Source organism: Scomber scombrus, chromosome 11 (assembly GCF_963691925.1).
Source record: "Scomber scombrus chromosome 11, fScoSco1.1, whole genome shotgun sequence".
Taxonomy (NCBI): domain Eukaryota; kingdom Metazoa; phylum Chordata; class Actinopteri; order Scombriformes; family Scombridae; genus Scomber; species Scomber scombrus.
Genome location: NC_084980.1, coordinates 21,053,843 through 21,066,993, shown reverse-complemented (window position 1 = coordinate 21,066,993; position 13,151 = coordinate 21,053,843). Strand labels below are relative to the sequence as shown.

The window sequence follows — 13,151 nt, the reverse complement described above, 5'->3', positions numbered from 1 at the left end:
TGGTTAAAAAAAAAGGAGAAAAAGACAATATAACTTGCTTAAATCCTATTGAAATTGTGCTTGAAATAATGAAAATGCATATGTGATATCAAAGTTGAATGTTTCAATAAGCATCCACAAAAATCTGAGTGAAAATAAACATTCATAACAATTACACCACTTAGTTAAAATAGCTCTTTAGCTGTTTTTACCATTTCTCAAGACTGTATGGTTAGCAGCCCACATTCTGATTGACAACGGCACCGGGGGTCTGGCTAACTACAGTAGCTAACTACTGGGTTTCCATGGTGCTGAGCTGTGCTTCTAACTCACTGAGCCTCGCCTCCAACTTGGTAAAGTATAATTGATTTATTACATGTACCATTACTACTAAAGGAGGCAGGAGAATAGCTAAACTTGAGACATGCTGAGCAACAGAGAGCAGGAGAGTCAGGGGAATGAGAGAAGCCATCGCTAACTGCTAAGCTAAAGTAACTAGCAGAACTGAAAAATGTGTCACTTAAAAGAAGGAGAGAGCTATAAGTGCTTCAGCAGAACTAGTGTAGGTTTAAATGTACAATAGTAATACAAAATCTTACATGACAATATATTGAATTTGGATTGAAACTAATTTATAATACTTTTCAGATGTTTACTATTATGTACATAAGACCCTAAATTACATAGAAGGCTGTTGTGGATTTGGATTTCCAGTGGCTTTAGCACTCTAATGGAGTAAGCACTGTGTCGCTCTGAATACATGCATCGTATATAATCACATCGTTCATGCTCTCACAAACAAGTCTTCGGTAAAATCTGCAATAGAATAATGAAAGCCTGTTGCAGATGTTTGTGGCAGATATGTAATAGCAGATGTCAATTTTCAGATAGCCCTGTCTGTTCATGACAATATGCAGATATTGATGGATGTGCATGCCTTGTCACATCTCCAATATCTTCTGGAAGCCAGAGACAAGATCCAGATGAGGCGTTCAATATGTCCTGACGACCAACAGGGGCTTCAGCTTCAAGTTTAAAACACTGACAGGCTACAGCTTTGGTCTCAATATATGTATGACAGCAGCCACAAGCAACATTGTTTTTTTTGTTTTTTTTAAAACTATGTAAGAGATGAAGCACACGGACTGGAATACTTTTGTAATAACGTGAAATCGAGAATAAACCGCAATGAACATTACCACCCGGTGGCTAATAATGATACATTTGTGGTAAGGATGATATCATACTGTGGCATGTTCAGCTCTGTACGATTTCTAAATTAGGGTAGTATTTAAGTAAATTTGGCATGAGGAAAAGTTTGGATGCCTTCCCAAAAAGTCTAGCGCTAACATCAGCATTATAAACATTTTAGATTATAAGAATAGGAAGAAATTCTTCTACACAAATTTTAACATTTTCTTTTTCCTGCTTTTTGAACTTCAAAGTTTGAGCAAACACATTCTTTAGGAGGAAGTGGAGAACTCTGAAGCATTAAAATAGCCTGTACTTTTTTTTTTTTCAAAAGCAGTGGTTGAAGAAACCTAAATCCGCTCTTGAATCATTAGGACGGGTTGCAGACGTTCTTTTGAGGTTTTAATACCAAATTACATGCTTTCAACAATGTAGAAAGTTGTTGAAAGCAGACAAAAGCTGCGATGATCACACAACTTTTAAACAACTGATCTAAGTCACTACCTGTGCTAAGAAAAAACATAAAAAGATTCTTAAACTCTACTTTAATTCCATAGTTACACACAACTCTTAGTTTCCCTATCTTCTACCAACCACTTTCCTTTGTTATGTTTACTGATGGATATCTCTCTCTCTCTCTCTCTCTCTCTCTCTCTCTCTCTCTCTCTCTCTCTCTCTGTAAAAGACATGATCAGCACCGATGGCACAGGCATACCAAACATCACAGCCTTTACAGATACAGTTTGCCAAAAGCATGGAGCAATTGATGGACAAGTACAGATGATAAAATGTTGCCTCAAAGCAAGAATCCATCCAGAAGTCTTGAAATATTTAGTCTCATGTCAAACAGATTTCAACTAAGCAGAGACACATTTAACAAGTAATTAAAAATGAAAGTTATTTATCAATTATAGCACATTCATCTTACATTATTTTACTTAAAAAACACCCTTTAGAAAGGTATTACATTCTGGAAATCTGTTTCCTGGAGCACAAGGTCAGAAACAAATCAAGCCGGCTGAGATTCCTAAGAGATTTAGTGTTGCGCTCAGGGACGCTTCAACAAGGGTTGCTGCTGTTGGTTAAAGCCACCCACACCAACCCAAAAACATCTCAACAAACTGCTTATTTACATTCCTGTGTATTGAACAAACATAGGCTTGATTTGTTGAGCAGGGAAGAATATCCAGTAATATCAGAATATCAGTAAAACCGAATTATTTACATTCTGATTTGTCTCCATTTAATTTATTAGTCTTTTGTGATTTTCCTTGGTTAAAAACAAGTTTATGTTTCTTTTTAATTCCTTGTGTGTACAAGTTGATAAACAGGGTCTACAATATACTTAGGTGTTACAACCAAACCTAGGAGCTGCCAGTCGTCCTTATAATGACCAAGTCCTTGGAAGCGAGGATGTAAGGATGCATATTGTGTGGCCAGCAGAGATTCCACCCTGCCATATTGTGTAAGTCCTTGGGAGTAGCATGCATAGACAGATGCAGTTTGTATCTGTCAGTCTGGATATGATCTACGATGCTGGGCCTCCAGCCAGCAGATGGTGGGAGAAATTAAATCTGTGACACAGATGATCACAATGGAGCTCAGAAATACAGTAGGGGGGGCTACACCTGTAGATATATGTGTGTGTGTGTGTGTGTGTGTGTGTTTGTGTGTGTGTGTGTGTGTGTGTGTGTGTGTGTGTGTGTGTGTGTGTATTGGTTTGTGTGAGGGTGCGTGTCCCTGAATGATTTTGTATTCGTGCAAGATTCGGCTTCTGTATTCTTACAGCATGTTGTGACAAATAACAGCCCTGCCTAGAACGGAAGCCAAACCTGTTCTGCCAAAAGTAAACTCCAACATTCACCGACTGTATAATTTTCGTTTACAGTCTATGCAGGGTTAAACACAGTAAACTGACCGCACAGTTCCTTAAAGAATACGACGGAACAGCTATTAAAATGACAACATGAGCATTACAGTAACACAGCATTCAAGAAGAGAAAGAAAGAGAGTGAGAAAGTAATGTGAGGGAATAGCAGTTACACAACAGACCTTATTTTGGTTATTGTGCATGATTTGAATAGTGCGAAGGAAAGGAGAGGATTAAGTTGTAAGGAGCAGGGCTTGGTATTAAATCATTCTGATATAGCTTCTGTATGTATTTATCTTGCCTGGGAAGAGGCGCAATGAGATTTCTATGCTGTTTATCCAGTCAGGTTTGTTGTCCGCACTTGCCTGGCTCCTGAGATATTTATTACTGGCATTGTGTCGCAGTCATTTTCTGCCTCTGCACCAGGGACTATAACGCATGCCAAACAAATAAAGGCCTTTTCTAACCGGTGAGGTCGTAATTTGTTTACTGCCACCAAACACAGGGCCACTATATACAGTCAACACAGTAAAGCTGGGACACTGTACTGATTTCAATGCTGAAAAAAGTCAAACTGTGTCAAAAAACCCAATGAGTTTTTAACACAGCTGTATAATTATGGACTCTTTTCCCATCTTGAAATTACAATTATAAAATGGACTTGTAGGACAGAAAAATACTAATATTCCAAGGTGTTCAGTCCAAAGTATGTTGTTTAAGAGATGTGATAAGATACGGTGTACCTTTATTGATACTCCGTAGGGGAGATTCGATTAAGTGGTAAAATAGATTGACATGTTTTCACAAGCAAAGGCTTATTTTTTCTCTACCAGAGAAGCTTTGAATCCTTGCATATTTCTAGCTTGACCTTTTCCAAAAAATCAAATTTTTTCTTGACATTTCATGTTCAAAATGAGTTGCCAGGGAACTTCAAAAAGTTGTGGAGCTGGTCTGAAGGAGAACGTTTCTAATTCACGGTCTGACAGCGCAGGATTCCGGTAATGATGGGGCTTTTGATCTGGTACCATTAGATAACATTCCTCCCTTCTAGAGACAGGTCCGCAGTCTCCCAAAGGACAAGAGAATGTTCTCCAGCACAGCAGAAAAGACCAGAATAAATCTGAATTTCTGCTCTTATTTAAGGAATCTTTTCGGGTCATGGGGACCTCATTTTAATGTTAACATTATGGAGGCCAGTGTGTAAGCAGATAGGGGTTAAGATTTTCACTTTCGTGGGGTTTGATAAGATATGTGATTAATACAAATGACTACAACCACTTTGGCTGGATTACTTTCAACACTCACTTGTATTCTTGTTTTATATACATGAACTAATGCAGAACAAACAGTAATTTGAGCCGTTTCATTCATTTGCCATGAAAGGAAATAAAAGCAGCTCTAATGCTTTGCCAATAGCGTTCTTCATGTTTGTGTTGAATCACCTCACTAACTCTCTTGCTGATTTGCTTTTTTACTTAGGAAATAGGAATGATTATTTCTAAGTCACAAGTCTCGATGGCTGAAAGCCTTTCCCAAGACTTTTCAATGTTGCAATTTGCCAATAAAACTATGTATGATTTTGCCTGAGGCCATTTCATCAGATTTTGGCTGTGATTTTGGGGAAAAAACTGTCAGCTTCCAAATGTGAAAACAGTCACTCTATCAATTGCACCACTGAGCCTCATCACTTTTATCATCACCATTAGTGTCATCACATGACTTCGACACCACCTTAGTCATTTCTTGATCTGAGTCACTGCATTTTACATTTTACATGCTCATCAAATGTTAACAGCGATGAAAATGTGAAATATTGCCTTGACATGGAGACGTGGCAGCACACTGCATTTAAGACTGATGTTGTGAGCTGAGATGTCTTTCCTGGCCGGCAGTAGTTTATTTCATACATCACCAGGACAAGCACCATTTACCTGGACATTTACTGAGGCAGTTCAATTCAAGAGTAGCACTCAAGGTCAGAACATAGGCATCGTTACCAGTGTAATGACTCATTGTTCCCTCTGGTCATCTCTCCATACCACCCTACAGCATCATATCACCTCACTTTCCACTATATTCAACACAGAGAGATAAAAAAGGATAGATACACAGAGAAAAAGTTATGCAGAAAGAAACAGAAATGAAAGACAGGCGAAGAGAGCAGGTAATGAAAGACTGATGGCAACAATATTTCTCAATCACACCTCCCCCTCTGGTCTCAGCATCGTCTGCATCATTATTTATCCATACAGGTCAGACGTTCACATAGCTGGCTGATTTTTTTTTCTCTGGTACAGTTTGAAACGTTATTTTGCATGTAGAATATTATTCGGACCATCACATTGAGAAAAAGATGAGTTGTAGCCTAAGATCCTTGAATTAGCTCAGATGATGACTTATGACAGTGCGACAACAATAAAGGAAAGCAACTCTATACTTTCATTGTACTACTCAACGTGAGGACTGGCTGAGCTGACTTTGGGCCTGTATGTAAGTCTTAGTGGTGTGACCTATCAGGCGGGGGCGTGAGAACCGCCATGAACAAAGAGCGGGGCTGTTACAGCGTGACATAATTACAGAGTGACTTGAGACTCATGACTGCAAAAGTGCTAAAGCCCAACAGGTAGAAAAAAAGATGAGGAAGAAAAAGAAAGAGACGGTCAGTCAACAACGGTCAGAACTAATTAATTTCTGTTAAAACTATATGTTCCATATAAGGATTGGTAACATACATGTTATTTGATAGCATGTTCATGGTTGACCCAGCCATATTGACTCATAACTGCCAGTTATGTCTCCTTAAATGCATGAATCAATATTTCAATACGACACTCATGTTTTTAGGCAAACAATCTCTCAGAGAATTCTTGAAGTTCCTGGAGTTACACAACAAGTTGGCAGAACTGACAGAAAATCAATGCGGCCCCACTGAATTAGGCTAAAAATCCCACTCAAATGTTCTAGACATTGTGATGCATTCCAAACTAAATATTTTCCTTTATTAACTACAACCTTCCTTTGAGCACGCTGAAGAGCATGTGTGAAGCTGCACCAGTATGACTCTCATAATCCATATTTTGCAGGATTGGCATAACAAAATAAAGAGCCAGTATATGAAATAATCATAATTAATGCTCGACCTTCCTTTGCTCTGCTAAAACCTATAATCCAGATCGACTTAGTGGTATAATGACTTCACCATTCTCACTGCCTCTCCGGATAGAGGTGCTCAGTGTACTATGACAACTTCATGTGGCTGTAAAGTCACATGTATTTTAAAATCGTGAGGGAATGTGAGGGTTTTATTTTGGAGTGCAAAAACAAGAAGTTTTTACTTATTAAGTCATCTTTTCAACCTTTATTTATTCTGGAAAGACTGGCTGAGACTTGACATGTTTTTCAGCAATGATTGCCTTCATTCTCTTCACACAGTCCCTACCATTACATCTGGAGAGCCATCGTAGACAGTTACCATCTTGTATTATTGGTCAGCTTCACTGGAGAAACTGCAGGTGGTTGGATGCTTTGCTCAAGGGCACCACAATAAAATTCTGTTTACAGAGGCTTAGCAAGTTTCCTGGTCACTTTTTTTCAGATTTTATCGTATGGGCTATGATTCGATGCAGCTACATTCTGACGTGACATCAGCTTCTCAAACCTTCAGGCTTTCACTACCCCATTAAGGGGGAGGATCATTAGTCTCCGTCTGTTTGGTGCTGCCCCAGTGTTTTCTTGTGTAGTGCTTCTGATATGAACTTGATGTATCGCTCGGCTACAAACAATAGTCTTAAAATAGAACTGAGCTGACGGCATTGCTGCATGAGGGTGTGTGTGTGTGTGTGTGTGTGTGTGTGTGTGTGTGTGTGTGTGTGTGTGTGTGTGTGTGTGTGTATCAGTGAATATGCATGGATGTGTATTAGTGCATGTATGAACACAACATGGGCTCTGAGTTGTCCAGCTGTCCTTTGGTTTCAGGACGAGCAGATTCAAGGGAGTTATTTTGATTAAATATGTTCTTCTGTAGTTATGTTCTTACATTAACACATTGACACTTGTGAAGTTGTCCACTGAGAAACATTTTTTTTAAAAGAACTACAACTTGCAAGGCTGAACGTTTTACAGACACTACTTTCTTTACTGCATATAAAGATTTGTCTTTGTTTCCAATAATATATATTCTAATAGAGGGTGGGCAACATGGATGTCATATAAGTTACATCAAAAATACTGTATATATATTAGTGCAACACACTTGGTATATTGGCAAATGATGCCTATTTCCAGCAGCTACAAAACAACTTGGTAGTGCTATTAGAGTCCAGGTAAGAACATAAATATCTGTCTTTCTTTGCCTTGCTAAATGTTTCAAAAAAGTCTTCAACTTCAGTAGTCACTTGTTGACTTTGGCTGTCTGCCACTCCACTCTGGGCAGGTAGCGTAGACCTGGCTTGCTTGAGCATGTAGGTTGAGAGCAGCTGTCCACAGCTTCTTTTATGAGCCCACATTGTTTTGGTTTGTCAGACTCAAAACAATGAGCTGTAAATGTCTCATCTCAACATATTAATACAGACTCAGGTGTGGAATTATCAACACTAGCAACCATCTCATATTACGTTACACAGAGTCATTCAGTTCAGTGCCATTATAAAAATAATACTGCTTAAAGCAGTTCAGAATAAGCATTATGACGAAAGAAGAAAGAAGAAATAGTAAATATTGTAAAAAGTTAATTGTACTTCCACATGTATTTCAAGCCAAAATGGAGAATAACCCTGCTACGGTTAAAGGTGTAAATGTATGCTCTGTAAGTGTACTAGTAGGACCCTATGGATATAAGCATCCGTCACATGACATGTGCCTGACTTGACTTTGGGGTTAGCACTGCACACTGTAACACTGAGCACAGGATCACAGATAGAAGGCAAAGCACAGTTGCTCACTGTTGAGTAAGATTGTTGTCTGTCTTTATTCCACAGAGGCTGAACTCTCCATTGTATGTTGCCCTAACACTAACACTGTGATTAATCTCATCTCATTCATGTGCATCTCATGTCATGTTAGTGTTTTGTTTATGCAGGCAACAGTGTTCCTTACAATACAGTGAAAAAGAGGGGTAGAAATAAAACCTTTCTTTGAACAGGAGAAAAGTCCCTTCGGGAGGATTATGCAAGCCCAGCCGATGATATCATCAAATCAGCATGGACAGAAAAAAAAGAAGGGTGGGTGTAAGAAAGATGGGATTCAAACGGGGATGGAAAGGCTGTATTTGAATGAGAGGGAGTCTGCTTTAATGCCAGTGTAATGGCTATGGACGGCCTTAATCCTCCCGCTGGCTAGCTCTGAAGCTTTTTTTGGAAAGTTTCTAATGAAATCAACCCCTGCGGTGACTAGCACCCACATGACAAAATTACAATCAATTAAGAAAGAAATTCATGCTCACAGCTCAGTGATATGGAAGGCTGAGCAGAGAGAGGTGCAGAACTTCTATCCACATAAATCACACACATTAACAAGAAAAAGAAGGGGAAGGAGGTCCACAGAGGTCAAACCAGCCTGCAGGCATTAAGGGTAGCCCTACATGTGGAGAGCACTCTAAAAACGGCTTATATGTCCATGCAGAGTATTTCTCTTCAGGTTCTATGGATGTGCCGGCACTGACCTATACATGTTTATTGAACTCACATGTTTCTGTTATCTATCATTACTCACAATAAGGCTGTTGATGAGGCAATTGCTGAATTTTTAATATTGACAATGGCATTGATTTGTTGTGGTAGATGACTCAGAAACGACTACGTGACTCATTGCAGGAGGAAGAGATAAAGTAAATACAGCATTGTAGTTAATAAATGGCAAATAATTCTTACAACACAACTGGATTCTATGTCATACATATGCTGAATTGGTAACCTGTATGCTATCTTATTTAAAAACGCATTCCTTGCATTTTTTATATTAAGATATATCTGCTCTGCTATGACACTGCCAATACCAAGAATCCTTGGAGCTTGCATATGTTTATGTATGAATTATTAAAGCAAACATTCATATTTGTTTATGGATATATCGGAATAAAATCATCAAAACCAGCAGCAGAAAACAGAGGAGGGGTTAAAGAAAAGATTGAGAGTGAGCAAAAAAAAAAGGACTTATCTTACCTTCAAGCACTGTAAGCTTGGCACTGGTGTTGATCTCGCCAGCACTGTTGGTGGCTGTGCACTCATAAATGGCTTCGTCTCTGTGTGTGCGCAGTGGCTGGATCCGCAGTACGGAGCCCGAACCATCATCAAACTCAATCACCTAGGAGAGCCGGAGCAAAGCAAAGGGCAGGAATGTTTATTTTAAGGGGTCTCTTTTTCTTCTCCCTGGATTTCACTTTATTGTAACGTACAAATAACATTCATTTCTACATGCAAATGACTGTTTTCTTGATTTTTGATGCTTCTCATCTGGGGTTGAAAGATAAACATGTGTCCCTTTTGCAGCTTTCTCAAAGGCTATGTCCATGTCCTAATGCAAAACCAGACTTTTCAGAAGTAGCAGCTGAGTCTTTTTGTTAGTCTTATAAAAAAATGACATAATGTACCCCAGATTTCCTCTTCAACAGAGAGAAGCCTCATCCATTGTTTAGAAGTCATGACTGTATGAAGTTATATCCAAAAGCCCTGTGTGGTACAAGGAACATATTAAGGAATACCAACCAAGAATATAAAGCAATAGTACCATCAGCCACCACAGCTACTTTAGAAGAAACACGGAAACAGTGTGAGATCCCACCTAGGGACATATCTTTCTGTTCATATGGGTTCAAAAGAGGGAGGGGAAATATATCAAGTAATACATCAAGGGGATGCATGGCCAAAGATGGTGGAGCTGAGCAACAGAAGGGGAAGGATGAGGGTGTGAAAAGACTAAAAGAGATGAAGCAGACTATATAAATCAAGATGGATGGAGATTAAAGAGAGGGGAAGCCTGTCTGGTCTCGCTTGGAGAAAAAAAAGTTGGTGTGATGCTCAATAACAGGGCAATTGATTGTGTGTGCTTTGTGTGAATGCTGTGAGTGTGCATGCATGTGTGGATCCATCTGTGCTAATGAGAGACGCTTACAGAGGCAGTTTAAAGCCCATGTGTATTATGTTTTGTCACGTGTGTTGTGTTTGAATCTGCCTGTATTTATCTGTAAATTTGTGTTCATGTGCGAGTGTTCAAACTCACGCACGAGTGCTCACCTCAAAGCGTTGAGAGCTGACTTTCTTGCCTTTCTTCATCCAGGTGATTCTGGGTTTGGGCTCCCCAGCGGCCTGGCACACAAACGACGCAACTCCGCCTGAAATGCCCGTCTGGTCCTCTGGGGATTTGACAAAACTTGGCAAGCCTGAGGAGGATGGAGCAAAGGGGGCAGAGGGAGATGGAGAGAGATAAAACGAAGGAGGAGAAGAAATCAGGGACAAGGGAAAAGGATGAGAGGAAATGGAGAAGGAGAGCAGAGGGGAGGGGAGGGGAGGGGGAGAGGTAAAGGTGATGTTAGTGCCTAATGCCAGTCACGCTACCATGTAAAACCTGGTTATCTAAGGATATCACTTTCTCCCCACAAAGGAAACAATGAGAAAACCCACACAGGCATTGCTGCACACACCTGCAGCTCAGTCATGGGAGAAAAATCCAGTCATTGTGTGGCTGTCTGTCACTGTATCATGTTGAATTTCTCACCTTTGCTTTGACATACTATTTGAAAGAGGGGCACATTTTGTCACCTACAGTTCTATCTATTGAACATAAGGGATTGTGTTAAACCCAACAGTGAACCAGAGATAGCAGATCAACTCACACCCTTCCATAAGAGATGTCTGCCAGATGAAAACTCAATGAGAAACAAGAACAAGATGCTGGTAAATTAGACACTTTGGGAGTTCATCATGTTTTTTGTAAGCATTCAAACAGCCATTTTTTTTGGTTGATGAGGCTATACAACTGGTTGGTATATTCTACAATCAAAAGCTACTATTATGTTTTGAATCTGTAACCTCTTTATGGCTTCTTAACTGATAATGTGTGTTTACAAAAACACACGGGCTACCTTGGAGAACACGTAAATAGCAAACGTGGCTTTCCCTGTTTGCCTTACCACACCCAACATCATTGCACACAGGACAATGATGTGTGTGTTTCAGGGACAGCCTGTCAAAGTAGCATGATGCTTCAATGAATACACCTCAGCATCCTGCTGTACCTGCAATGCTTTGTTCTTTATTTACAACGTCATACATGCATAATATAAGTCTGGCTTCAACATGATACAATGTCCTTATTACCAGCTCTTGTTTCATCTCCAGAGTCATTAAAGAGGGAGGTGGGGAACACCAAAACCACAGTGGTGACAAGGAGACCACCCCGTGGAGACATGCACAAAGGGGTGAATCATTATGCTGTGTACACAGAGGAAACGCCAGCCATCCCTTGCGGAGCACACGCTTGGGAAAATCCAGCAATGGCTGCCACCACTCTTTCCTTTTTTATGTGTGCTAATATAACATTGGTGGGAGAAGTTGGGGGGGGTTGAATATCTAGTTAGCATTAAAATTGTAGCTACCTCTGTAACGGATAGAGCCTTTAGTGCACCCTTTCTCGTCATCTACCTGTTATATCATCACTCCCTGCCCTTACTTGGCTAGAGAAAGGGAGGTGATGCTGACTGTCCTTGCTCGAGGACATCTATTCAGTTGAGCTTTCTTGAACCAATATAACAACGTACAATAAAAAAAGACACTGCAAGCATGCAGGTAGCGAGGTGAGTGTGCATGCATATCACTTTGATGTGAGATACTTATACACATACAAATGCAGCTAGCTGGAAGGACAGAGGCACTGGCATAAATATGAGTTTCATGCTTACTGTCCATGCAGGACAAACCATGAAATACTGAATTGATCTCTTAAGTCACTAGCAAAATAAATTACATAGTAGTAAAAAAGACTACCATGGCTTGCCCGTATGTTATAATAATGTAATAGATGTTTTATTACTTGTTGGTTACTGTTGCTTACACTAAAATCAGCTGCACGCTCAAAATCTGACAGGACGGTAGGGTTTCATGAATGACTTCAGAAATATCAGATTATAGTAGTGCAGTTGTAATTATAAACATTATCAGTCAAACAGAAGGTAATACCATAACACTGCTGCATACACCCAATGTAAGAATGCACGTCTTATCTTTAAAAATCAAAACAGATACTTATCTTACATTACTCAACGTTGAACAGTCATCTTTTTGGAATCAAAAGTTTTATGACTTGTTTTTCTTAGAGTGTGACGCTTAATAGAACTGTCAAACTAGTTTGATTGAAGTAAATATGGTCCTTCTTGATAAGCAACAATCATTAACAAAAAATACTGCAACATCCACATCATTCAAAATAACAGTGGTATGTTGCAGTCTACTGCAGTGCAGTACATTATGTGAGTAGGCTGTTCTGCGTGCTTTGCGATACATAGTAATCCAACACATCTATCCATCCATCTGTGACTTGTGACCCCTTCATAGTACCTAAACCCACCTGACATTTAAATTATATTTTTGTCCTGGTTCTTCCACAGACAAGACTTAGACTGCAACACCACAGCCATAAATATTTTCTATAGCATCAGAATGTGCACATGCTAGCGACAGCAGGAGAGTTGTACTAATGATCCAGACGTGATAAGCTCTTAAGAGTGTATGCCTGAACATGCACCAGTGCGTGCATGGATGGTGAGTAGGAATTCTCAAGACCTGATTATCACCATTCTGATTTCCAAGAGTTCCTGCTAACATCTGTCCATAGCAGTTCTATTTAAGTTGATGTGACAGCTTTTGACTTTGTTGCTAAGAAGGAGGATCAGGCAGCATTAAACAGTTCTCAGCACATGCTTCAAATTAAAGGATGTAAGCTCAGTACCCATGTTTTGCCACAATAATTTAGGGGAAGAACTACTGGATCTTAGAAATCATGGGGATTTTTAGGGATAAGTAGAGGAAGAGGTTAAACTGGACCTCACTGAACCTTTCCCGCATTAATCCGCTTAACCAAGCTTCTCCGAAATTTCGATTGCTGATCTATGACTTGAAGG

General features: G+C 39.7%; 1 protein-coding gene across 4 annotated transcripts in view; it reads right to left on the bottom strand.

The window, feature by feature from the left end:
* The window catches only part of LOC133990931 (receptor-type tyrosine-protein phosphatase F), a 177,747-nt gene that overhangs the window by 85,813 nt on the left and 78,783 nt on the right, over positions 1-13,151 (bottom strand). For 3 of the 4 annotated variants that reach the window (XM_062429355.1, XM_062429357.1, XM_062429356.1), the window contains exons 3-4: positions 10,270-10,415; positions 9,199-9,340 (exon numbers count right to left, since the gene is read on the bottom strand). In XM_062429355.1, the coding sequence (XP_062285339.1) occupies positions 9,199-9,340; positions 10,270-10,415 (288 nt within the window). Of the gene's footprint in view, positions 1-9,198; positions 9,341-9,626; positions 9,706-10,269; positions 10,416-13,151 lie in introns of those variants that run through there. The other variant, XM_062429358.1, reaches the window with a different exon arrangement.